A 25469-nucleotide genomic window follows, 5' to 3' on the forward strand; every position below is an offset into this window, starting at 1 on the left:
GTTGCCAGCAGTACAGTTACAGTCACCAACGCTCTGGATAACATGAAAACAGCCTAACCAGCTCTGCTAGGGGGAGTAAAATGGTCAGAGTGAGCTGTTCTCTCATTTGTATCTAGAAGTTAGCCAACGTTAGCCAGTTAGAGTGTGTGCTTGATTTCCGTTGTGAGGTCAGAACGCTTGGATCAACCCTACTCCTCGGTCATAATGTCCAGTGTGTCATAGTGTCCAGTGTGCCATAGTGTCCAGTGTGCCATAGTGTCCAGTGTGCGCTCTGAATTTACAAAGGGACAATCTGATAACACTCTGAATTTATGAACACCCACATAACACTCTGGCATCCACACATTGAATTTACGAACACCCCCCCGGGGGTATCATTTGACAGAACGTTCCAAAATAGCATGGAAATGATTGTGTGTCTGTCCAGACCATGCGATTCACAACACTGTCTCAAAACTCCCTCCCAACACTTCTCATCTATTGAATATACATTTATTTTAGGCAACAGACATATACAACAAAATGCACAATGTGGACCCAGAGGATATCACTTGAAAGTATTAATTAAAATGCTTATTTTCAAAGTGATCCTCGATAGTAAAAACAATAACACATAATGATTAAAAGTCAAGATAAAATTACAAACAACCATAAATACATTCATTTATATTGACACCCTAAAAAGTGGTACTATTCACTGCACTTCTCCCTAACCGTAAAAATCAACCATATTCATTTCACATTAAAACAATCTATTAATTGCCAATCATACCGATCCTTCAAATAGATACACCTGACCAGCACTATGGGCCACAAGGGGCAGTGGAGTGGTTTCTCTTTGACAACCTTGTCCAAATGAAAAACTTAGCCTGCTTTTTAAAGCTATTTGTACTTTTTAATACTCCAGATCATACCAATGGTCCCTCCCAAGTTCTCATCATTACTACAGGTCTTACTAATGGTCATTGTGAGTGTACCAGTCAGGGTTAGAGCTTCTAAGCCCATTATATTCCTTTTTTTTCTTCTTCTATGCTTGTAAACAACTTAAGCATTACAAAACATGATATTTGAGCAAATAAAACTCACGTAGCAAATCAGCCATTCATTCTGTCGACCAAATTCGAAATTCTCTCATTAATTAACCTCCATACAAAAACTATTTGCTTGGTGTGCGAAACAACGAGAATACGCCATCTGCTGGAGGTAGACATATTTTCCTCTGAGTTGGTCCTCTCTGGTTAATATCTATCTTTGTGTGGCTGTCTGACTCTGGTCGGCCATTTAAAATCCGCTGAGTTGGGCATCTCTGGTTAATATCTATCTTTGTGTGGCTGTCTGACTCTGGTCGGCCATTTAAAATCCGCTGAGTTGGGCATCTCTGGTTAATATCTATCTTTGTGTGGCTGTCTGACTCTGTTCAGCCATTATTTTCCGCTGAATTGGGCATCTCTGGTTAATATCTATCTTTGTGTGGCTGTCTGACTCTGTTCAGCCATTTTAAAATCCGCTGAGTTGGGCCTCTCTTCCTCTCTGGTTAATATCTATCTTTGTGTGGCTGTCTGACTCTGTTCAGCCATTTAAAATCCGCCGAGTTGGGCATCTCTGGTTAATATCTATCTTTGTGTGGCTGTCTGACTCTGGTCGGCCATTTAAAATCCGCCAAGTTGGGCATCTCTTCCTCTCTGGTTAATATCTCTTTGTGTGGCTGTCTGACTCTGTTCAGCCATTTAAAATCCGCTGAGTTGGGCATCTCTGGTTAATATCTATCTTTGTGTGGCTGTCTGACTCTGTTCAGCCATTTAAAATCCGCTGAGTTGGGCATCTCTGGTTAATATCTATCTTTGTGTGGCTGTCTGACTCTGTTCAGCCATTTAAAATCCGCTGAGTTGGGCATCTCTGGTTAATATCTATCTTTGTGTGGCTGGCAGACTCTGGTCAGCCATTTAAAATCCGCTGAGTTGGGCATCTCTGGTTAATATCTATCTTTGTGTGGCTGTCTGACTCTGTTCAGCCATTTAAAATCCGCTGAGTTGGGCATCTCTGGTTAATATCTATCTTTGTGTGGCTGTCTGACTCTGTTCAGCCATTTTAAAATCCGCCGAGTTGGGCATCTCTGGTTAATATCTATCTTTGTGTGGCTGGCAGACTCTGGTCAGCCATTTAAAATCCGCTGAGTTGGGCATCTCTGGTTAATATCTATCTTTGTGTGGCTGTCTGACTCTGTTCAGCCATTTAAAATCCGCTGAGTTGGGCATCTCTGGTTAATATCTATCTTTGTGTGGCTGTCTGACTCTGTTCAGCCATTTTAAAATCCGCCGAGTTGGGCATCTCTTCCTCTCTGGTTAATATCTATCTTTGTGTGGCTGTCTGACTCCGGTCGGCCATTTTGTGTAGGTTATTCGACGTCGGTTTTACTAGCTAGCACACCAGGCCGAAGACTTCCAAGAAACTGAACAAAAAAAAAAAAAGCCGTTTTTACAACAAAACATCGTTCAATAATGGGTCCACCAGGAGACAACCTTGATCGTGTGTCCTCTGAAAGAACGGAGGATTTAAGTTGGTTTGTCAATTTATCTTGACATGGCATGTAAAGGTTAGTTTGGTGGTTGTGACGACTGAAGAAAAAGTACGGAGAAAAGAAAACAACAAAAATCCCAAACGCAGATAAAATAGCTAACACCTCAAATTCAGCGTGTGAAAAGAGATTTGTTTGACTACGTTTGTTGTCTCGACGGGAATCCTAAACATCATGATGATATTGAAGGAAATTGTCATTTAATTAAAAAAAAAAAATGACAGGACACGAACAGTTAAACCAAGCCAACCGTACCGACATTAATAAATAGCAAACCGGACAGTAAAAGTCGTTGGAAATGTAAAATGGAAGATAACCGTCAGCTAACTAGCTAACCGCACGAAATATAGGCCTCAATTACACCAAGTAACAAAACACATATGATGTAGCTAGCTAGTTAATCCACTAACTAGTTAGTGTTTTGAAGTGTATACTGCTTAGCTAGCTCATGTTAGCTAATCAGCTAAAAAAAAGGAACTAAAAATTACTCCCCGTCCGTCACTATGAGTATCGACAATGGAAGTAAACAAGGCCGTGGGACAGTTCAATGGTCGTAAAACCCGACATGTCAAACTGCTTGGTAAACGTCAATGTTGTAACCTCAACCTGGTGCCAACATCTGCTATCCAACGTTTACTTTTTCCCCCACGATGGTTGTCTGTAAAACCCCCAGTCTTGTCGGTGTAACTCTTCGGATAAATGAACACAAACCGCGGCAGTCATGGACGAAGCGTTGACTTTGAGAAGACGAGAGGATATTGTCTTGTTAGTTTTGAGTCGTAGCCTTGTATTTCACTAGTGTCGGTATGGGTTTTTTTTAGGGGGGAAATAGCTATCCTTTCTGTTTAAGTAGTTGTTGTCAGTAACGTAAAAGGAAAAAGGTGCACCTAAATACGATTTGTTCATGTTATCACTAATGTGTTGAATTCAAGTTTAATTTGGCCTGTATTCGAATGTCATGTTTTTAATCACATGGCTTCTTCAGTAATTAATCAAACAAATGTAGCGAACTATTGATTAAGAAACCCTCCCCCACACACACACACACACTTTCGTATAATCCATTTAAATAAATACAAATGACATAGTTTGATATTTAATAAATTCCTCCTTCAGTTAGTAGGTATTTCTAAAGAGATGGTTTAGAATTATTTGATTTCTAGATTCTGTAAAGGGGGGTAGTAGCTACATCTGAAAAGTAAATAGACAACTCGAAAGTATAGGCAAAATATTCTGTAAAAGAGAAGACACTAGCATCAAAATCTAATAATGGGGGACCCAATCTCGAGAAGAAACCAAACTAGGAATCGACTCCGTGCTCAGATTCAGAAGAAAAGGGAATCATTGGCTGACCAGTTTGACTTCAAGATCTACATAGCCTTTGTTTTCAAAGACAAGGTGAGTATTATAGAGAAGTACCCTATAGGGCCCTGGCCAAAAGTAGTGCACTATATATAGGGTGCCATTTGGGACAAGTCTGCACTGTTATTCTCATCCATTTCCTCTCTCTGTTCCACCCTATGGAAGAAGAAGTCAGCACTGTTATTAATGTCTCTTCCATTTTCTCTCTTTCTGCTCCTTCCTATGGCAGAAGAAGAAGTCAGCGCTGTTATTAATGTCTCTTCCATTTCCTCTCTTTCTGCTCCTTTCTATGGCAGAAGAAGAAGTCAGCTCTGTTCGAGGTAGCTGAAGTGCTACCGGTGATGACCAACAACTATGAAGAGAATATCCTGAAAGGTGTACAGGATTCCAGCTATTCCCTCCAGAGTTCCATGGAACTTATGCAGAAAGATGTTGTGCAGTTGCACGCACCACGTTACCAATCCATGCGCAGGGTAAGTTAAAAACTGCATTCCTTCCATTGGGGAAACCTAAAAACCAGAGACACACACACACACACACAGACACACACACACAGACACACACACACAGACACACACACACAGACACACACACACAGACACACACACACAGACACACACACAGACACACACACACAGACACACACACACACAGACACACACACACAGACACACACACACAGACACACACACACAGACACACACACACACACACACAGACACACACACACACACACAGACACACACACACACACACAGACACACACACACACACAGACACACACACACAGACACACACACACAGACACACACACACACAGACACACACACACAGACACACACAGACAGACACACACACAGACAGACACACACACAGACAGACACACACACAGACAGACACACACAGACAGACAGACACACACAGACACACACACACAGACACACACACACAGACACACACACACAGACACACACAGACACACACACACAGACACACACACACAGACACACACACACAGACACACACACACACGCAGACACACACACAGACACAGACACACACAGACACACACACACACAGACACACACACACACAGACACACACACACACAGACACACACACACACAGAGACACACACACACAGAGACACACACACACAGAGACACACACACACAGAGACACACACACACTGAGACACACACACAGAGACACACACACAGAGAGAGATTCCTCCTTATTGTTGTCAAGGAAATGTTAACAATGAAGGTTCCTCATTTCTACTAGCATGACTCTCACTGGAGCGTTTCAGCCACATTGTCCATTGTCCTTGGGTAAACACTGACAGTGACCTGCTGTTTATTGATGGTCACAGACATAATGTGTTGTTTATTGATGCTCACAGACATAATGTGCTGTTTATTGATGCTCACAGACATAATGTGCTGTTTATTGATGCTCACAGACATAATGTGCTGTTTATTGATGCTCACAGACATAATGTGTTGTTTATTGATGCTCACAGACATAATGTGCTGTTTATTGATGCTCACAGACATAATGTGTTGTTTATTGATGCTCACAGACATAATGTGCTGTTTATTGATGCTCACAGACATAATGTGCTGTTTATTGATGCTCACAGACATAATGTGCTGTTTATTGATGCTCACAGACATAATGTGTTGTTTATTGATGCTCACAGACATAATGTGCTGTTTATTGATGCTCACAGACATAATGTGTTGTTTATTGATGCTCACAGACATAATGTGCTGTTTATTGATGCTCACAGACATAATGTGTTGTTTATTGATGCTCACAGACATAATGTGCTGTTTATTGATGCTCACAGACATAATGTGTTGTTTATTGATGCTCACAGACATAATGTGCTGTTTATTGATGCTCACAGACATAATGTGCTGTTTATTGATGCTCACAGACATAATGTGCTGTTTATTGATGCTCACAGACATAATGTGTTGTTTATTGATGCTCACAGACATAATGTGCTGTTTATTGATGCTCACAGACATAATGTGTTGTTTATTGATGCTCACAGACATAATGTGCTGTTTATTGATGCTCACAGACATAATGTGCTGTTTATTGATGCTCACAGACATAATGTGCTGTTTATTGATGCTCACAGACATAATGTGTTGTTTATTGATGCTCACAGACATAATGTGCTGTTTATTGATGCTCACAGACATAATGTGCTGTTTATTGATGCTCACAGACATAATGTGCTGTTTATTGATGCTCACAGACATAATGTGCTGTTTATTGATGCTCACAGACATAATGTGCTGTTTATTGATGCTCACAGACATAATGTGCTGTTTATTGATGCTCACAGACATAATGTGCTGTTTATTGATGCTCACAGACATAATGTGCTGTTTATTGATGCTCACAGACATAATGTGCTGTTTATTGATGATCACAGACATAATGTGCTGTTTATTGATGCTCACAGACATAATGTGCTGTTTATTGATGCTCACAGACATAATGTGCTGTTTATTGATGCTCACAGACATAATGTGCTGTTTATTGATGCTCACAGACATACTGTGTTGTTTATTGATGCTCACAGACATAATCTGCTGTTTATTGATGCTCACAGACATAATGTGTTGTTTATTGATGCTCACAGACATAATGTGCTGTTTATTGATGCTCACAGACATAATGTGCTGTTTATTGATGCTCACAGACATACTGTGCTGTTTATTGATGCTCACAGACATACTGTGTTGTTTATTGATGCTCACAGACATACTGTGCTGTTTATTGATGCTCACAGACATAATGTGCTGTTTATTGATGCTCACAGACATAATGTGCTGTTTATTGATGCTCACAGACATAATGTGCTGTTTATTGATGCTCACAGACATAATGTGCTGTTTATTGATGCTCACAGACATAATGTGCTGTTTATTGATGCTCACAGACATAATGTGCTGTTTATTGATGCTCACAGACATATTGTGCTGTTTATTGATGCTCACAGACATAATGTGCTGTTTATTGATGCTCACAGACATATTGTGCTCTTTATTGATGCTCACAGACATAATGTGCTGTTTATTGATGCTCACAGACATAATGTGCTGTTTATTGATGCTCACAGACATAATGTGTTGTTTATTGATGCTCACAGACATAATGTGCTGTTTATTGATGCTCACAGACATAATGTGCTGTTTATTGATGCTCACAGACATAATGTGCTGTTTATTGATGCTCACAGACATACTGTGCTGTTTATTGATGCTCACAGACATACTGTGCTGTTTATTGATGCTCACAGACATAATGTGCTGTTTATTGATGCTCACAGACATAATGTGCTGTTTATTGATGCTCACAGACATAATGTGCTGTTTATTGATGCTCACAGACATAATGTGCTGTTTATTGATGCTCACAGACATAATGTGCTGTTTATTGATGCTCACAGACATAATGTGCTGTTTATTGATGCTCACAGACATAATGTGCTGTTTATTGATGCTCACAGACATAATGTGCTGTTTATTGATGCTCACAGACATAATGTGCTGTTTATTGATGCTCACAGACATAATGTGCTGTTTATTGATGCTCACAGACATACTGTGTTGTTTATTGATGCTCACAGACATAATGTGCTGTTTATTGATGCTCACAGACATAATGTGCTGTTTATTGATGCTCACAGACATAATGTGCTGTTTATTGATGCTCACAGACATAATGTGCTGTTTATTGATGCTCACAGACATAATGTGCTGTTTATTGATGCTCACAGACATAATGTGCTGTTTATTGATGCTCACAGACATAATGTGCTGTTTATTGATGCTCACAGACATAATGTGCTGTTTATTGATGCTCACAGACATAATGTGCTGTTTATTGATGCTCACAGACATAATGTGCTGTTTATTGATGCTCACAGACATAATGTGCTGTTTATTGATGCTCACAGACATAATGTGCTGTTTATTGATGCTCACAGACATAATGTGCTGTTTATTGATGCTCACAGACATAATGTGCTGTTTATTGATGCTCACAGACATACTGTGTTGTTTATTGATGCTCACAGACATACTGTGCTGTTTATTGATGCTCACAGACATAATGTGCTGTTTATTGATGCTCACAGACATAATGTGCTGTTTATTGATGCTCACAGACATAATGTGCTGTTTATTGATGCTCACAGACATAATGTGCTGTTTATTGATGCTCACAGACATAATGTGCTGTTTATTGATGCTCACAGACATAATGTGCTGTTTATTGATGCTCACAGACATAATGTGCTGTTTATTGATGCTCACAGACATAATGTGCTGTTTATTGATGCTCACAGACATAATGTGCTGTTTATTGATGCTCACAGACATAATGTGCTGTTTATTGATGCTCACAGACATAATGTGCTGTTTATTGATGCTCACAGACATAATGTGCTGTTTATTGATGCTCACAGACATAATGTGCTGTTTATTGATGCTCACAGACATAATGTGCTGTTTATTGATGCTCACAGACATATTGTGCTCTTTATTGACTGTATCGTTCCTCTGTTGTTGTTGCAGGATGTCATAGGATGCACCCAGGAGATGGACTTCATCCTGTGGCCGCGTAACGACATCGAGAAGATAGTCTGTCTCTTGTTCTCCAGATGGAAGGGGGCTGAGAACGAACCCTTCAGGCCTGTTCAGGTAAAACATTTAGCTTCCTTCACCAAATGGCTACACACCTGGGTCCTATTCACTACATCACACTGTAGGGTAAAAATGTATGAGAGAGAGTTTATTGGATAAATTCAGGTAGTCTTTCCCTGTTTTTGGTTTATTAACTTTTTTTCTGGTGTGTTCCTAGTGAATATGCCCCTGAAATCAAAAGTAATATATTCAAATAGTAGTCTATACTGTTATGTTGAGGACCAGTCATGGTGAACTTCGTAGGGCTTATTGAACTTGAGCTGTTTTACGTCACAAAGGACATTTTTATGAAGTGTCGTATCCAATATGTATTTCTGTTTTGTTTATGCACAGGCCAAGTTTGAGTTTCATCACGGAGACTACGAGAAGCAGTTGTTGCACGCTGTCGGCAGGAGGGACAAGGCTGGAATGGTTATGAACAACCCGACTCAGTCAGTCTTCCTCTTTATGGACCGACAGCACTTACAGGTCAGTCCATTCACACAGCACAGCTGAGCTTACTACCCATAGGGCCATCTGGTCAAAAGGGTATCCAATTAAAAAAAAAAAAAAAAGGTATATTTTGACCAATGGGCAAAATGTTAATTGTGTAGATACTGATATAAGAAAACCAATGGTCTAAACCTCACGTCTCTATCGGCAGCGTAGCCTAGTGGTTAGAGCGTTGGACTAGTGACCGAAAGGTTGCGAGTTCAAATCCCCGAGCTGACAAGGTAAAAATCTGTCATTCTGCCCCCTGAACAAGGCAGTTAACTGACTTGCCTAGTTAAATAAAGGTCAAATTAAAAAAAATATATCAAAAGTTGTTAAGAGGTTTTTTTTTTTAACCTTGTCGGATGGGTGACGAAATCAATGGAGGCCAGTGGAAAAAGTGGTCAGAAATCTGGAAAATGGCATTGAGTCAGCTGTGGAAGAAGGAAGGAGATTTCTCCCAAAAAGCTGAAATGTCAACGATGCACTGAACGTATACCAAACATTTTTTTATTTTCAAAACCTTTTTACATTTCATTCAGTGTGTTAATTTGTCTTTTTGCGACCTCGGGTGGGGGTGGGGGGGGGAACAACTTTACGGACCACCACGACGTGAAGTCAATGCTAGAAAGCGGCACTGCTCTGTCAAGACCTCGGTGATAATTATGGGATGTATTAGATTGCGAAATCCAACTTTTTGGGATATAACGTGAACGATCTGAACGTGTTTTAAGATCACCACTATCATTCCTGTCCGTCAAGAACTTCTAACGCTTCATACCAATGACTAACTCCCTGTCTGTAGCACTCACTTCCGTAATCAGGAAGTGCTTTGAGAGGCTGGTCATGGCACACATTAGTCCACCATCCCAGACACCCTAGATCCGCTCCCAGTTTGCATACCGTCCCCAAGAGACGCGTAGATGATGCAATCTCAATTGCACTCCACACTGCCTTCTCCTACCTACAAAAGAGTAATACATATGTGAGAATGCTGTTCATTGACTACAGCTCAGCGTTCAACACCATAGTCCCCCTCAAAGCTCATCAATAAGCTAAGGACCCTGGGACTAAACACCTCCCTCTGTAACTGGATCTTGGACTTCCTGACGGTTCGCCCCCAGCCCCCAGGGGGTAAGGGTAGGTAACAACACATCCGCCACCCTGACCCTTAACTGGGGGGCCCCTTAGTCCCCTCCTGTACTCTGTTCACCCACAATTTGCGTGGCCACGCACGGTTACAATACCATCAAGTTTGCTGACGACATAACGATGGTAGGCCTGATCACCTGCGATAGTTTGTCAGCTGACAGGGAGGAGGTCCGTGACCTGGCAGTTGTGGTGCCAGAACAACAATCTCTCCCCGGGCGCGTGGTAGCCCCCCCCGGGCGCGTGGTAGCCCCCCCAGGCGCGTGGTAGCTCCAGTCGACGTCGCTGCCGGCATGTCGCTTGTGCCTAACATTCCTTCTCTTTGTGGCAGACTCCCCTCAATGCTAACCTGTCACCACTGCACTAGTCACACAATGGCTTTGGTAAAGCTAAGAGCTCTAACACACAGGTGGTAGAGAATCATTCTTTCTGTCATGGGGCGATGATGTCTTACCCACAGAAATATAATATATTAGTGAAATTACTAATTGTTAATAGATTTTATTTCTATGGTCTTAACTGTCTCTTCCATGTTGTCAACCATGTTTTCTCTTGTCATCCCTTCTCTTCCCTGTCAGACTCCTAAAACCAAGGCTACAGTTTTTAAGTTGTGCAGCCTTTGCCTCTACCTGCCCCAGGACCAGCTAACGTGCTGGGGCGTTGGTGACATCGAAGACCATCTCCTCCCGTACATGCCTGACTAGGGCCCAGCCGGCCCTCCATGGCCTCCACAACACAAGGAAGATTTAACCCACAAGCCACTGAAACAAGTTGATCTCTCTCTCTCTCTCTCTCTCTCTCTCTCTCTCTCTCTCTCTCTCTCTCCGCCCACCCACCACAGTTTCTTCTTCTGAATTGAACTGGTGCTTGGATATCCCGTTTTGTTGTCAAACACTTGTTCATTCATTAATTTCCGTCCTCCTGAAGCATATTTGTTTTTCCTTACCAAGCTTCCTCTTCCTACCAGTTTTGGCTTGGTTTTCCCTCTTTTTTTTATCCCTCCATTTTGTTTATTTTGAACCTGCACAAACATTGATTTTGAGTGGTTGGTTATTCCCCTGGAGCTGCACTGTCAACGACACAGACCAGTCCAGTCACTGAAGGAACTGTTTATGTTGCTACCAAGCAGGAACAAAGCCACACAGGCTTTCATGACGTTCAGTCTCTGCTGGACACATTGTAACTCATGTCATAAGATTTGTAAAAGCTTCTGTCATTTCAAAAGATGTGTTTTAAAAGACGGGGGAAAGATGCCCATTCTAGAACGATTAGCTACAATCTATGATGACAGGTGAGGTTTTGTTAAAACGTCTCCCTTTAAAGATAAATGGTGAACAGTTTTTCAAAAATCATTTGGTATTTGCTTCTTTGTTTTCCTTTTAAGCCTCCTTTGTTTGAAGCTGTGTTTTTTTTATTTTTTATTATATATATATATTTTTTGGGGGGCTGTCATTTGCATTCCTGTGAAATATGGCGGGTAGATAATTTTGGTAAGAGCTGGAGTATAGATGATAACTGTTGGGAGGGAGTTTTGAGACCGGTGTTGTGAATCGCATGGTGCGGACAGACACACAGTGTCGATGTTGGTTAGATGCTGAAGCTTGTTACCATGCAAGCCATTCATGCTACTGAAATCTCATGTTTTTTTTTTTTTGTTTTGTTGTTTGTTCCCCAAGTGGGTTGGCAAGGGTGAATGTTGGAACTAATGTTAAAAAGATAATGTACCTAACAATGGAAAGCTTGTTGAGTTGAAATGAATGTGATCGCCAGATTTATGTTCCTAAATTTGACCAACAAAGCTATCCTAAAAGTACTAATTGATGCGGTGCTTATAAAATGGGTGTGTTTTTATTTTTATTTTGCAAGCTTGTTCTGCTGGGGGAAATAAGGCACAGTTGGTAATTTTAATTTAGGTTTTTCTTTTGATTCAATGCGTCCTCCCGAAGGCGGGGTCGACCCCCGGCGTCCCCCCCGAGTTTATTCTTTTATTTTGAAATTAATCTAGAAAACAACACTGCTGAACATATCCCAATACAATGCCAACTTAAAAGTATTTCCTGGTGTGTTTTATTGTGTATACACAGTGTGTAGATGTATATTTACAGCACTATTAGGTACACAAAATAATCATCTTTCTTCACCCCCTCCACAGACTTGCTAACTAACAGTGTGACAATTTCCTGATTTGCTGACAGTGGCTCTTGGGTAAAGTTTCCTCTAGTAACATGAACTAGGTTCAGCTTCCCCTCCTCCAATCCTAACCATTAGTGGGGAAATGCAAAACTGACCCAAGATCAGCATTTAGGGGAAAGTAGCTACCACGGTGCTTTGTGTGTCCCTTTTTGTACGATGAGTTTTCCCCCAGAGGCTTTGCCAGTGAGGTCTACAGGAGTGAATGCCAGCGTCCGTCCTTGCTTTCGACACCTTGGCTGTGATCAGCACATCTTCACCCACCTCGGCAGCGTTCGTGTACCTGTCGGTAAACGGTTGTTCCATTCAGTGGCCCAAATAGCAACCTGTCCTCTATATTGAGTACTATCTTTTGACCAGAGCCCTAGACTGTCATTTTCAGATGCAACCAAGTGAACTTTTCCATTCATTGTTTTTAGATGACAGGGTTATTACTATTACAGTATGGAGCAACCAGTTTTAGAGCTCAAAGGCTCAGCCCCAAAGGCTACAACACCAAAGAGCCCGAAAGACACACAAAGTTCTGTATAAATGGTTTCCATTCATTCTACAGGTTATTATCAAGCCTGGGTAAGAGTCTGTTTTGTGCCATCATGCCACTTGTCATACCACACTGCACAAACAGATCTGAGACCAGGCTATTCTCTCATGTATTGGGCCAGCTACTGTAATAATTTATAAACCTCCAGAGTGGTGGTGTTCATGTCTTGACTTGGGGACCAGACAACCAGTCATTCATTATCCCTTTGATCAACAGTGAAAAAAGCATGGCAGACACGGATATCTGTCAGTTTGTAAGACTAGTGTTACATCTCAATTCTATGTCATTGATTCCTTGTGTACCTTTCCTTGTCCACTTCTCCAAAAATGTATGGGAGAAACCTCAGCTATTCTGCTGCAGTGAGCTTTGAGAAGGAGACGAGGGATGTCAGGAATCAAGGACATACAATTAAGATTCACCCTAGTGTAACACAGTATAGCTTCCGTCCCTCTCCTCGCCCCCCCTACCTGGGCTCGAACCAGGGACCCTCTGCACACATCAACAACTGCCTCCCACGAAGCATCGTTACGCATCGCTCCACAAAAGCAGCGGCTCTTGCAGAGCAAGTAGAGGAAGATGGGTCAGGGTGGAGGGATCCTGAGAGGAGTGGTGTAGTAGTAGATCTGGACCAGAACAGAGAGGAGTGGTGTAGTAGTAGATCTGTACCAGTACAGAGGGGAGGGATCCTGAGAGGAGTGGTGTAGTAGTAGATCTGGACCAGAACAGAGAGGAGTGGTGTAGTAGTAGATCTGGACCAGAACAGAGAGGAGGGATCCTGAGGAGTGGTGTAGTAGTAGATCTGTACCAGTACAGAGGGAGGGGATCCTGAGAGGAGTGGTGTAGTAGTAGATCTGTACCAGAACAGAGGGATAAACCAACAAGTCATATATGTTTCAGTAAGATTGGGATTTCTAGCATTTATAGGAATGGTTATCAACTGTACTGCAGGGATGGAACGTAAAGTCACATAAAATTGAGGATGTGATGGCAGCTGCAGCAGTGGCGGTTCTAGACCATTTCAACTGGGGGGGCGGCCAAGCTGGGGCCAGTTGTACTGTTAGAGGGGGGCCAAGCTGGGGCCAGTTGTACTGTTAGAGGGGCCAAGCTGGGGCCAGTTGTACTGTTAGAGGGGCCAAGCTGGGGCCAGTTGTACTGTTAGAGGGGCCAGTTACATTAGACGTTATTGTTGCCATATCGTTTTCTTCACTGCATTAGCAGGCAAAATACCATGTTTATAATCATTAGTGTTCCGCGTTGCCACTGTCTAATAACGGATGTAAAAAAAAAAAAAAAAGAACGTTAGCAAAAATTAGTTATGTCAAAATTATTTCATACTCCACATTTAGGGGGGCCACAAGGGGGTCCAAAATTGTTGTCACAGGGGCACTGCCCCCCAGAACCGCCCCTGAGCTGCAGAGAGGTATTTGAGACTGGACGTCAGAAGAGTTACAGGGTGTGTCTCATCCTTTCAGGCTGTTGGCCTGAGGTAGGAGTAAATAGATTTAAATAGTGGAGTAGGGTAGTGGGTTTTTAGTGAGTGTAGGGTTAGTTGGTAAGGTATTTGTTTTATTAAAAAAATATATATATTAAATTCAAGCGAAGTATAAGAAGTTCTACTCCAGTTTGGTAGGTGGCGGTAATGCAACATTCATTGGATGTCAATCGACATTAAACCTCGGAATAAGAAGTTTAAAAAAAAAAATACGCTTTTTGCTTCGCTACTAACAAGATTACTCGTCGCTATAAAAATAGATAAACCATGAGTAATATTTCCAAGTCCGTGTCGACTTTAGAAGAAACGAGGACTGGTCTGTGTGATGAGTTTGTGTCCATAACAGGATCCGATAGCGCCGTGGCTCAATGCTACCTTGCTGAAAACGACTGGGAAATGGAGGTACAGCTAAATCAGCTTCCATCAGTCCCCATTTATTACTAACCCTTGTAGGACTACACAGCCTTTTTCCTCAGTCTGCAATGACAGAAGTGTCCAATCCAATATCAAAAGTTTTGTCAGAAATTGTATTGCCTCAAAACGGTTTGTAATTCTAGACTAAAATAAAAGTTTTTCCATCTGTAGTCGGATGGAGGCTACAGCACGGAGTCGCTGTGAGATATGTCTCGGGAAAATGTACTGTGTAATCCTAATTATACCTACTGACAAATCGAGAATTTAAATACAGCTGGTTTTTCATCAGCATGCTAGGCTAACTAATGCTACAGCAACACACAGCATGCTAGGCTAACTAATGCTACAGCAGCACACAGCATGCTAGGCTAACTAATGCTACAGCAGCATGTTAGGCTAACTAATGCTACAGCAGCACATTGCATTGGATTGGACAACACTTCCGGTAGCTACTCATCCCAACGCGTTGGACATTTAATATCACTTTGGTTTTTAGGTCTGAAAACATCATTAACCCACTTCTCTATACTGCATGCGTGTTGTGTTATCTTTCAGAGAGCTTTGAACTCGTTTTTCGAGGCTGACATGGAAGCAGTTTTTGCAGTAGAAGATTCACCAAAGAAGGACATCAGCCCACCTAAAGTTAAAAGACAGAAGTTGGACAAACCACAAAAAGTCAAACCACAGGGGAAAATGGACTGGTATGTATTGTGATGTGTATTCATGCATTGTCCTGTCTACAATATCAATGTTCATTTAGTCCTTTTTGGTAAGTGTAAAATTAACTATGAGCCTCTTTATTTAACTAGGCAAGTCAGTTAAGAACAAATTATTTACAATGCTGGTCTAGATATTTTCTGTAATACAGTGTTTCCCCAGTCCTGGTTCTGGGGACCCAAAGGGGTGCACATTTTACTTACTGACTTAGCAATTGCCCTCAACACTTTTTGATTCAAATAATCAAAGGCTTGATGATAAGTTGAATCAAGTTTGTTAGTGCTAGTGCCAAACCCAAAATATGCACCCCTTTGAGCCCTCAGGACCAGGATTGAGGAAACACTGCCCTAATCTGTCCTTGTAAATCCTGCAGCATTGACCTGACCACAGAAGAGCCTGCCTGTTCCAGCAGCAGTAGTGCCAAGTCAACCAACTCCTCCAAGTCAGTGGAACCCAAAGCTAAAATTAAAACCTCGGTCTCTGAGGAGCAGGAGGACGGCAAACTGTCGTTGATCTCTTGGAATGTAGATGGGCTGGACACCGTGAACCTGGGAGAGCGAGCTAGAGGCCTCTGTTCCTATCTGGCCCTGTGAGTCGCTGTTCGGTAACTGTCCTTATTGTCAACCATTATGGAACTATGTCAAATACTTTCCTTAACATCCCTCACTCTTAACCCAAGGACTTTTCTCTGGGTTACTTCATCTACATCCCAAATGGCACCCTATTCCCTATATAGTGCACTACTTTAGTCCAGAGCCCTATGGCACCCTATTCCCTATATAGTGCACTACTTTAGACCAGAGCCCTATGGAATCCTATTCCCTATATAGTGCACTACTTTAGACCAGAGCCCTATGGCACCCTATTCCCTATACAGTGCACTACTTTAGACCAAAGCCCTATGGCATCCTATTCCCTATATAGTGCACTACTTTTGACAAGGGCCTAGGGCAGCGGTTACAAAACTGTTTTTGGCTCACGACCCCATTTTGCTTTCAAAAAATTGTTGCGATCAGAACCATGTGGGGGGAAAAAAGGATGTAATTAACAGCCAATGTTTAGTTTTTTTAATGTGGGACTATGACAGTCAATTACAAAACATTCTAACAACATTTATGATTGTATTCTCAACTCACTATCACATACTTTTAATGTGACACTATGACAGACAATTGTAAATTAGTTCTCTGATCTTACCGCCACTAATGAGATGGGTGTGGCTTGATGCATATGACGTCGGAGCTTGTCAAAGTTCGAGGGGGGTTTGTGGTCGACGGTGTACACCTCATCTCCGCTGTCACATCCAACCAGGATCGATATTCATCTTCAGGACAGGAAGTCTGAGCTCGAGAAAAGAGGCCTGACTTCCTGAGTTGGAATTCTGTTAAAATTGTTTCTTTTTTTTTTTTCTCCCAGAGTTCCCTGTTGTTTTTGAACACGGCGTTAATGCTCAGAGGGAGACGTCAGGAACCAAAATTCCTCCGTAGTGACCCGTGATTGCGAGTCGTTCAGTCAGTGTCCCCTTGACTGCTAACAATAGCGTAAATTATTAGTTTAACAGCGTTATCTGACAAAGGTATTGATGTGAGTTTCTGTCCCTCTGCCTCCCAACTCATTGTTTTCACCATATCAATTGTGGCCGGTAATATCGAAGTCTCTGCAATAGTGTGTGGTTTCATAGTGTAGCTAGTCATTCACCATGGGAATGATTCAATAGTGTAGCTAGTCATTCACCATGGGAATGATTCAATAGTGTAGCTAGTCATTCACCATGGGAATGATTCAATAGTGTAGCTAGTCATTCACCATGGGAATGATTCAATAGTGTAGCTAGTCATTCACCATGGGAATGATTCAATAGTGTAGCTAGTCATTCACCATGGGAATGATTCAATAGTGTAGCTAGTCATTCACCATGGGAATGATTCAATAGTGTAGCTAGTCATTCACCATGGGAATGATTCAATAGTGTAGCTAGTCATTCACCATGGGAATGATTCAATAGTGTAGCTAGTCATTCACCATGGGAATGATTCAATAGTGTAGCTAGTCATTCACCATGGGAATGATTCAATAGTGTAGCTAGTCATTCACCATGGGAATGATTCAATAGTGTAGCTAGTCATTCACCATGGGAATGATTCAATAGTGTAGCTAGTCATTCACCATGGGAATGATTCAATAGTGGCCTTTTCTCATGATCTAAAGGCACTCTGGTTAAATTTGAAATAATTTTAATTTAGATTTTTAAGGTTAACCACATTACAATGCTTTTGAGATACAAAGATGACATAATATTTTTTTTCTTGTGGATTTTGGAAATTCTCCCACCACCCTATTTTCCTATCAGGGACCCCTAGTTTGGGAACAGCTGGCTTTGGGAACAGCAGGTGGCCCGGGGCTTTGGGAACAGCAGGTGGCCCGGGGCTTTGGGAACAGCAGGTGGCCCGGGGCTTTGGGAACAGCAGCTGGCCCGGGGCTTTGGGAACAGCAGCTGGCCCGGGGCTTTGGGAACAGCAGCTGGCCCGGGGCTTTGGGAACAGCAGCTGGCCCGGGGCTTTGGGAACAGCAGGTGGCCCGGGGCTTTGGGAACAGCAGGTGGCCCGGGGCTTTGGGAACAGCAGGTGGCCCGGGGCTTTGGGAACAGCAGGTGGCCCGGGGCTTTGGGAACAGCAGGTGGCCCGGGGCTTTGGGAACAGCAGGTGGCCCGGGGCTTTGGGAACAGCAGGTGGCCCGGGGCTTTGGGAACAGCAGGTGGCCCGGGGCTTTGGGAACAGCAGGTGGCCCGGGGCTTTGGGAACAGCAGCTGGCCCGGGGCTTTGGGAACAGCAGGTGGCCCGGGGCTTTGGGTGCATTTAGAATACACGCCTAACATCCTTCCTCTAAACTCAAGGACATGTCTCTGGGTTAGCCTACATTTCAGGCAGATCCAAAATGTATTTTTTTTTTTTGTATTTCAAACAGATACTAATGGTGAATAGTACCATGATTTGGTCTGTTTAAAGTATGTTAACGTTGTTCTCTCCTCTCCGTTAAGCTATACCCCTGACGTGGTGTTTCTGCAGGAACTCATTGAACCGTATGTTCAGTACCTCAAGAAGCGAGCCGTCAGCTACACCATCGTTGAGGGTACGGTGTGAAGATGATACCTACGTTCCCATTTCCACAGTAATGCATGAGTAATTAGTTACGGAAAGCAGGGGGGATACCTAGTCAACAAAGCGGGGGATACCTAGTCAACAAAGCGGGGGATACCTAGTCAACAAAGCGGGGGGATACCTAGTCAACAAAGCGGGGGGATACCTAGTCAACAAAGCACGGGGGATACCTAGTCAACAAAGCGGGGGATACCTAGTCAACAAAGCGGGGGGATACCTAGTCAACAAAGCACGGGGATACCTAGTCAACAAAGCGGGGGATACCTAGTCAACAAAGCGGGGGATACCTAGTCAACAAAGCACGGGGTACCTAGTCAACAAAGCGGGGGGTACCTAGTCAACAAAGCGGGGGATACCTAGTCAACAAAGCGGGGGATACCTAGTCAACAAAGCGGGGGATACCTAGTCAACAAAGCACGGGGGGATACCTAGTCAACAAAGCGGGGGGATACCTAGTCAACAAAGCGGGGGGATACCTAGTCAACAAAGCGGGGGGATACCTAGTCAACAAAGCACGGGGGATACCTAGTCAACAAAGCGGGGGATACCTAGTCAACAAAGCGGGGGATACCTAGTCAACAAAGCGGGGGGATACCTAGTCAACAAAGCACGGGGGGATACCTAGTCAACAAAGCACGGGGGATACCTAGTCAACAAAGCGGGGGGATACCTAGTCAACAAAGCGGGGGGATACCTAGTCAACAAAGCGGGGGATACCTAGTCAACAAAGCGGGGGGATACCTAGTCAACAAAGCGGGGGATACCTAGTCAACAAAGCGGGGGGTACCTAGTCAACAAAGCGGGGGGATACCTAGTCAACAAAGCGGGGGATACCTAGTCAACAAAGCGGGGGATACCTAGTCAACAAAGCGGGGGATACCTAGTCAACAAAGCGGGGGATACCTAGTCAACAAAGCACGGGGGATACCTAGTCAACAAAGCGGGGGGGTACCTAGTCAACAAAGCGGGGGGATACCTAGTCAACAAAGCGCGGGGTACCTAGTCAACAAAGCGGGGGGTACCTAGTCAACAAAGCGGGGGGTACCTAGTCAACAAAGCACGGGGTACCTAGTCAACAAAGCGGGGGGGTACCTAGTCAACAAAGCGGGGGGTACCTAGTCAACAAAGCGGGGGATACCTAGTCAACAAAGCACGGGGGATACCTAGTCAACAAAGCGGGGGGATACCTAGTCAACAAAGCGGGGGGTACCTAGTCAACAAAGCGGGGGGTACCTAGTCAACAAAGCACGGGGGATACCTAGTCAACAAAGCGGGGGGTACCTAGTCAACAAAGCGGGGGGTACCTAGTCAACAAAGCCGGGGGGTACCTAGTCAACAAAGCGGGGGTACCTAGTCAACAAAGCGGGGGGTACCTAGTCAACAAAGCGGGGGGTACCTAGTCAACAAAGCGGGGGGTACCTAGTCAACAAAGCGGGGGGTACCTAGTCAACAAAGCGGGGGATACCTAGTCAACAAAGCGGGGGGTACCTAGTCAACAAAGCGGGGGGGTACCTAGTCAACAAAGCGGGGGGGTACCTAGTCAACAAAGCGGGGGGATACCTAGTCAACAAAGCGGGGGGGTACCTAGTCAGTTGTACAACTGAATGTCTTCAGCTGAAATGTGTCTTCCTGTATTTAACCCCACCCCTCTGAATCAGAGAGGTGTGGGGGGGGGCTGCCTTAATCGACATCCACGTCTTCGGCGCCCGGGGAACAGTGGGTTAACTGCCTTGTTCAGGGCCCGGGGAACAGTGGGTTAAAACTGCCTTGTTCAGGGGCAGAAAGACAGATTTTTACCATGTCAGCTCGGGGATTCGATCCAGCAACCTTTCGGTTGTTGGCCCAACGCTCTAACCACTAGGCTGCTTGCCGGGCCAGTTGGGTTATGGGAACAGAACCAGTGTCTTCTGTCTTTTTATGCCAAGGTAATGGGTTCGATTCCCGCTGAGGAATGGACGTTGCTTTGAATAAGTATCTGCTAAATATCATATATACATACAGAGTATACAAAACATTATGAACAACTGCTCTTTCCATGACATAGACTGACCAGGTGAATCCAGGTGAAAGCTATGATCCCTTATTGATGTCAGCTGTTAAATCCACTTCAATCAGTGTAGATGAAGAGGAGGAGACAGGTTTTAACGAAGGATTGTTAAGCCTTGAGACACGGATTGTGTGTCATTCAGAGGGTGAACGGGCAAGACAAAAGATTCAAGTGCCTTTGAACTGGGGTTACGGTAGTAGGTGCCCAGTTCACCGGATTTGTGTGTCAAGAACTGCAGCGCTGCTGGGTTTTTCCACGCTCAACAGTTTCCCTGTGTGTATCAAGAATGGACCACCACCTAAAGGACATCCATCCAACTTGACAGGACTGTGGGAAGCATTAGAGTCAACATGGGGCCAGCATCCCTGTGGAAACGCTTTAGACACCTTGTAGAGTCCATGTCCTGACTAACTGAGGCTGTTCTGAGAGTAAAAGGGGGGGGGGGGGGGTGCAACTCAATACTAGGAAAGTGTTACTAATGTTTTATATAATCTCTGTGAGATGTGTATATATATAAAAAACATTTTTGCCATGACAAACACGTTTGACTTCCTGGACGTTAAGGGGGCGAGGAGGGGTACTTCACTGGTTTGATGCTGAAGAAGTCCAGAGTCAAACTCCTGAGTAGTGACATCATCAGTTACCCAACCACTCAGATGATGAGGAATCTGCTCGTTGCTCAAGTAGGTCGGCACTGATTTTTAAACCAGAACTCCAAACAGGTAATTATCTTGTTAATACACAGCTTATCATAGGTCTGTCGGTGTGTGTGTGCGTTTTTCCCCATTCGGTCTCAGGTGAAGTTCAGGGACCAGGCGATGTGTTTGATGACGTCCCACTTTGAGAGCTGTAAGGGACAGGCGGAGGAGAGGATGAAACAGCTGAGGGAGATGCTGAAGAGAATGAGGGAGGCGCCCAGTAACGTAACTGTCCTATTTGGAGGGGACACCAACCTGAGGGACACAGAGGTTAGGCTCTCTCTCTCTCTCTCTCTCGCTCGCTCTCTCTCTCATATATTATCCTAAAACCGTGATTTCTCTCTGGCCTCTCATATCTCACATAGGAATCTGTAAACCCTTGATAACATTTTCATTTCTGTCCCGTGTGGCTCAGTGTTTGCAACGCCAGGGTTGTGGGTTCGATTCCCACGGGGGGGGACCAGTACAGAGAAAAAAATGTATGAAATGTACGCATTCACTACTGTAAGTCGCTCTGGATAAGAGCGTCTGCTAAAATGTAAAAATGTCTCAGGTGACCAAGGTTGGAGGTCTACCCAGTGGGGTGTGTGACGTGTGGGAGCAGCTGGGGAAGCAGGAGCACTGCAGATACACCTGGGACACCAAGGCCAACAGCAACAAGAGTGTACCGTATGTCAGCAGGTGTCGTTTTGACCGCGTCTACCTCCGACCGGCCAAGGAAGGCCCCGGGTCACGGATGACCCCAGACCATATGGCTCTGGTGGGTTTAGAGAAGCTGGACTGTGGTCGCTACACCAGTGATCACTGGGGAATCTACTGCAGTTTTATCCCTGGCTCCTGAGACTTAAGATTGTGTCCCAAATTGTTCCCTGTAGTGCACTGCTTTTTTTGATCACGAATCAATATAGGGATGCAGCCTAACTGAGAATGAAACATGTTTGCGTGTAGTGGTCCCAGCAGGACTTGGAAGGGGCTAGAGTCTGACGAGTTAAACTTTCCTAAAGGACAGTTTTAAAAGGTTATAGTTGCTCTAATATTGGATAGGTAGCAAGCACAGTCTCTATGGCTACTAACGGTAGGCTCAGAGACGGTTGGCTCACCTTTATTGTAATGCTAGTGCCTTGAGCCGAGGACAGGAAAGGTTTCTGAAGAGGATACAATCTTGCCGTGGTCACCTCACGGATCTCTGGTCCTTGCAAATATACCCTCAGAATGAAAATGTTGGCAGTTTTATGTCCTAAATGGCTCCCTATTTAGTGCACTACTTTAGACCAGAGACCATAAAACTGGTGAAAAGGAGTGCACTATATAGGGAATAGGGGTTTCATTTTGGACAGCAAGCTGTGTTTAAATGCTTTCATTTTTAATTTCAATATGTGATTTGAATATTTGTTTGGTTTTAATAGCAGAAGTCTTACATGTGATGATGATTTCCCTCAAGTCTGTTTTTAGTCCTGTACATTGAAAACACTTGAATAAAATTGAAATAAATACATTTATGGTATAAAACACCTTCAAGAATATATTCAAAAGGCTTGTTTTTCTTAATTAGAGAGGCTTCTATGACATATCGGTTAAACACCTAGGGAATGATGTTGCACAAATTATCAAGTCAAAATGCTAATCAATTTCCATGACAATAGTTAGTTTAGGAGGCATCTGTTCCCATCTCACTGCCCTCTGTCAGCATTTGATTGGCCAACTTTTTAAGGAAGGAAAAACGACAAGTCACGATGCTCTGCTAAAAGCTTTTTCTTCAAGTTGGTGTCCTTGCCAACGATCAACAGCCTACGCAGCATGTTCTCTGCCCTGGTCGGTTTCACAGATCAGATTTCAAGCGTGGAAACAGAATGAGATGAATTGCTAGATTCAAAACAAAATGACCCACAAGCATTTCGCTACACCGCAATAACATCTGTTAAACATGTGACAATTTGATTTGATGTCACTGGGGAAAAAAGCAAACTGGTCAATTTATCATATGCAAAGATTTTACTGAGTTACTGTTCAAGGACATTAGTCAATTGAAAAATTAGGGCCTAATTAATCTATTGCTTTCACATGACAGAATACAGATACCCTTTAAAAAATATATTTTTAAAGGTAGGGTTGTGGATCAGAAAACCAGTCAGTATCTGTTGTGACCACCATTTGCCTCATGCAGCGCGACACATCTCCTTCACATAAGAGTTGATCAGGCTGTTGATTGGGGCCTGTGGGAATGTTGTCCCCAGTCCTCTTCAGTGGCTGTGGGGAAAAGTTGTTGGATTTTGGTGGGAAATGGAACACGAGGTCACTTTTTATGGCGTCTTTAATATCATGTGTCCTGTCATGTCAAGACTTGCTCCCGCTGACCTCTACAATTATATATATTTAACTTTTCCAATGTTCTGCCAGTGCTCAGACCATAGATATATAATTACTAGAATGGACACAGCTATTCTATTTGTAGTTGTATAGTTCAGATGTTTGGCAAGTGTCTACTGGCAGCTGTTTCCTGGATGTTCCTTCACTCAGAGGATGCATCCTAAAAAGCACCATATTCCCTATATTGTGCACTAACTTTGAACATGGACTATAGGGTAGATTTATCTAGGGAATAAGGTGCCATTTGGCACACGCACTTTGGATCTTCTCTGGTCATCGTGGTAGATGGCCGTGTTCCTCCAGACGGTAGATGGTCGTGTTCCTCCAGACGGTAGATGGTCGTGTTCCTCCAGACGGTAGATGGTCGTGTCGACGGTAGATGGCCGTGTTCCTCCAGACGGTAGATGGCGTGTTCCTCCAGACGGTAGATGGCCGTGTTCCTCCAGGCTCTGGGAGGGTGACGGTAGATGGTCGTGTTCCTCCAGACGGTAGATGGCCGTGTTCCTCCAGGCGCTGGGAGGGTGACGGTAGATGGCCGTGTTCCTCCAGGCGGTAGATGGCCGTGTTCCTCCAGGCGGTAGATGGCCGTGTTCCTCCAGACGGTAGATGGTCGTGTTCCTCCAGACGGTAGATGGTCGTGTTCCTCCAGACGGTAGATGGTCGTGTTCCTCCAGACGGTAGATGGCCGTGTTCCTCCAGGCGGTAGATGGCCGTGTTCCTCCAGGTTCTGGGAGGGTGACGGTAGATGGTCGTGTTCCTCCAGACGGTAGATGGTCGTGTTCCTCCAGGTTCTGGGAGGGTGACGGTAGATGGCCGTGTTCCTCCAGGCTCTGGGAGGGTGACGGTAGATGGCCGTGTTCCTCCAGACGGTAGATGGCCGTGTTCCTCCAGGCTCTGGGAGGGTGACGGTAGATGGCCGTGTTCCTCCAGACGGTAGATGGCCGTGTTCCTCCAGGCGGTAGATGGCCGTGTTCCTCCAGGTTCTGGGAGGGTGACGGTAGATGGTCGTGTTCCTCCAGACGGTAGATGGCCGTGTTCCTCCAGGCGCTGGGAGGGTGACGGTAGATGGCCGTGTTCCTCCAGGCGCTGGGAGGGTGACGGTAGATGGCCGTGTTCCTCCAGACGGTAGATGGCCGTGTTCCTCCAGGTTCTGGGAGGGTGACGGTAGATGGTCGTGTTCCTCCAGGTTCTGGGAGGGTGACGGTAGATGGCCGTGTTCCTCCAGGCGCTGGGAGGGTGACGGTAGATGGTCGTGTTCCTCCAGGTTCTGGGAGGGTGACGGTAGATGGCCGTGTTCCTCCAGGTTCTGGGAGGGTGACGGTAGATGGCCGTGTTCCTCCAGGCTCTGGGAGGGCGACGGTAGATGGCCGTGTTCCTCCAGACGGTAGATGGCCGTGTTCCTCCAGGCGGTAGATGGCCGTGTTCCTCCAGACGGTAGATGGTCGTGTTCCTCCAGACGGTAGATGGTCGTGTTCCTCCAGACGGTAGATGGTCGTGTTCCTCCAGACGGTAGATGGCCGTGTTCCTCCAGGCGGTAGATGGCCGTGTTCCTCCAGGT

The 25469-nt window shown here is 44.3% G+C and overlaps 2 protein-coding genes across 3 annotated transcripts; both read left to right on the forward strand.

Moving 5' to 3' along the window:
• Positions 1–2287: 2287 nt before the first annotated feature.
• LOC106570760 (uncharacterized protein C6orf62 homolog) lies at positions 2288–12340 on the forward strand. Its single transcript, XM_014143250.2, has 5 exons — positions 2288–3973; positions 4234–4410; positions 8539–8664; positions 9001–9135; positions 10866–12340. Exons 1-5 carry the CDS (start codon positions 3845–3847, stop codon positions 10989–10991), a joined length of 693 nt encoding a protein of 230 aa, XP_013998725.1. The 5' UTR covers positions 2288–3844; the 3' UTR covers positions 10992–12340.
• Positions 12341–14661: 2321 nt separating this feature from the next.
• Positions 14662–23069, forward strand: tdp2b (tyrosyl-DNA phosphodiesterase 2b). Of its 2 annotated transcripts, none has more exons than XM_014143247.2 (7): positions 14662–14912; positions 15480–15625; positions 16015–16230; positions 18679–18770; positions 21411–21529; positions 21644–21814; positions 22098–23069. In XM_014143247.2, the coding sequence occupies exons 1-7, from the start codon at positions 14778–14780 to the stop codon at positions 22383–22385; spliced, it is 1167 nt and encodes a 388-aa protein (XP_013998722.2). In that variant the 5' UTR covers positions 14662–14777; the 3' UTR covers positions 22386–23069. The 2 variants fall into 2 exon arrangements, with proteins under 2 accessions (XP_013998722.2, XP_013998723.2); XM_014143248.2 differs by lacking the exon at positions 14662–14912 and adding an exon at positions 15047–15369.
• Positions 23070–25469: the final 2400 nt, after the last annotated feature.

The sequence above is a fragment of the Salmo salar genome, chromosome ssa14 (genome assembly GCF_905237065.1).
Source record: "Salmo salar chromosome ssa14, Ssal_v3.1, whole genome shotgun sequence".
In the NCBI taxonomy this organism is placed as follows: domain Eukaryota; kingdom Metazoa; phylum Chordata; class Actinopteri; order Salmoniformes; family Salmonidae; genus Salmo; species Salmo salar.

What these genes read in the sequence shown, in the direction of transcription:
- LOC106570760 (XM_014143250.2), top strand. Translation starts at nt 3,845, where the DNA reads ATGGGGGACCCAATCTCGAGAAGAAACCAAACTAGGAATCGACTCCGT. An exon ending in AACCCTTCAGGCCTGTTCAG is followed by an intron (nt 8,665 to 9,000) that starts GTAAAACATTTA and finishes GTTTATGCACAG; the next exon opens with GCCAAGTTTGAGTTTCATCA. An exon ending in TGGACCGACAGCACTTACAG is followed by an intron (nt 9,136 to 10,865) that starts GTCAGTCCATTC and finishes CTTCCCTGTCAG; the next exon opens with ACTCCTAAAACCAAGGCTAC.
- tdp2b (XM_014143247.2), top strand. Translation starts at nt 14,778, where the DNA reads ATGAGTAATATTTCCAAGTCCGTGTCGACTTTAGAAGAAACGAGGACT. An exon ending in AAAACGACTGGGAAATGGAG is followed by an intron (nt 14,913 to 15,479) that starts GTACAGCTAAAT and finishes GTTATCTTTCAG; the next exon opens with AGAGCTTTGAACTCGTTTTT. An exon ending in CAGCTACACCATCGTTGAGG is followed by an intron (nt 18,771 to 21,410) that starts GTACGGTGTGAA and finishes CTGGACGTTAAG; the next exon opens with GGGGCGAGGAGGGGTACTTC.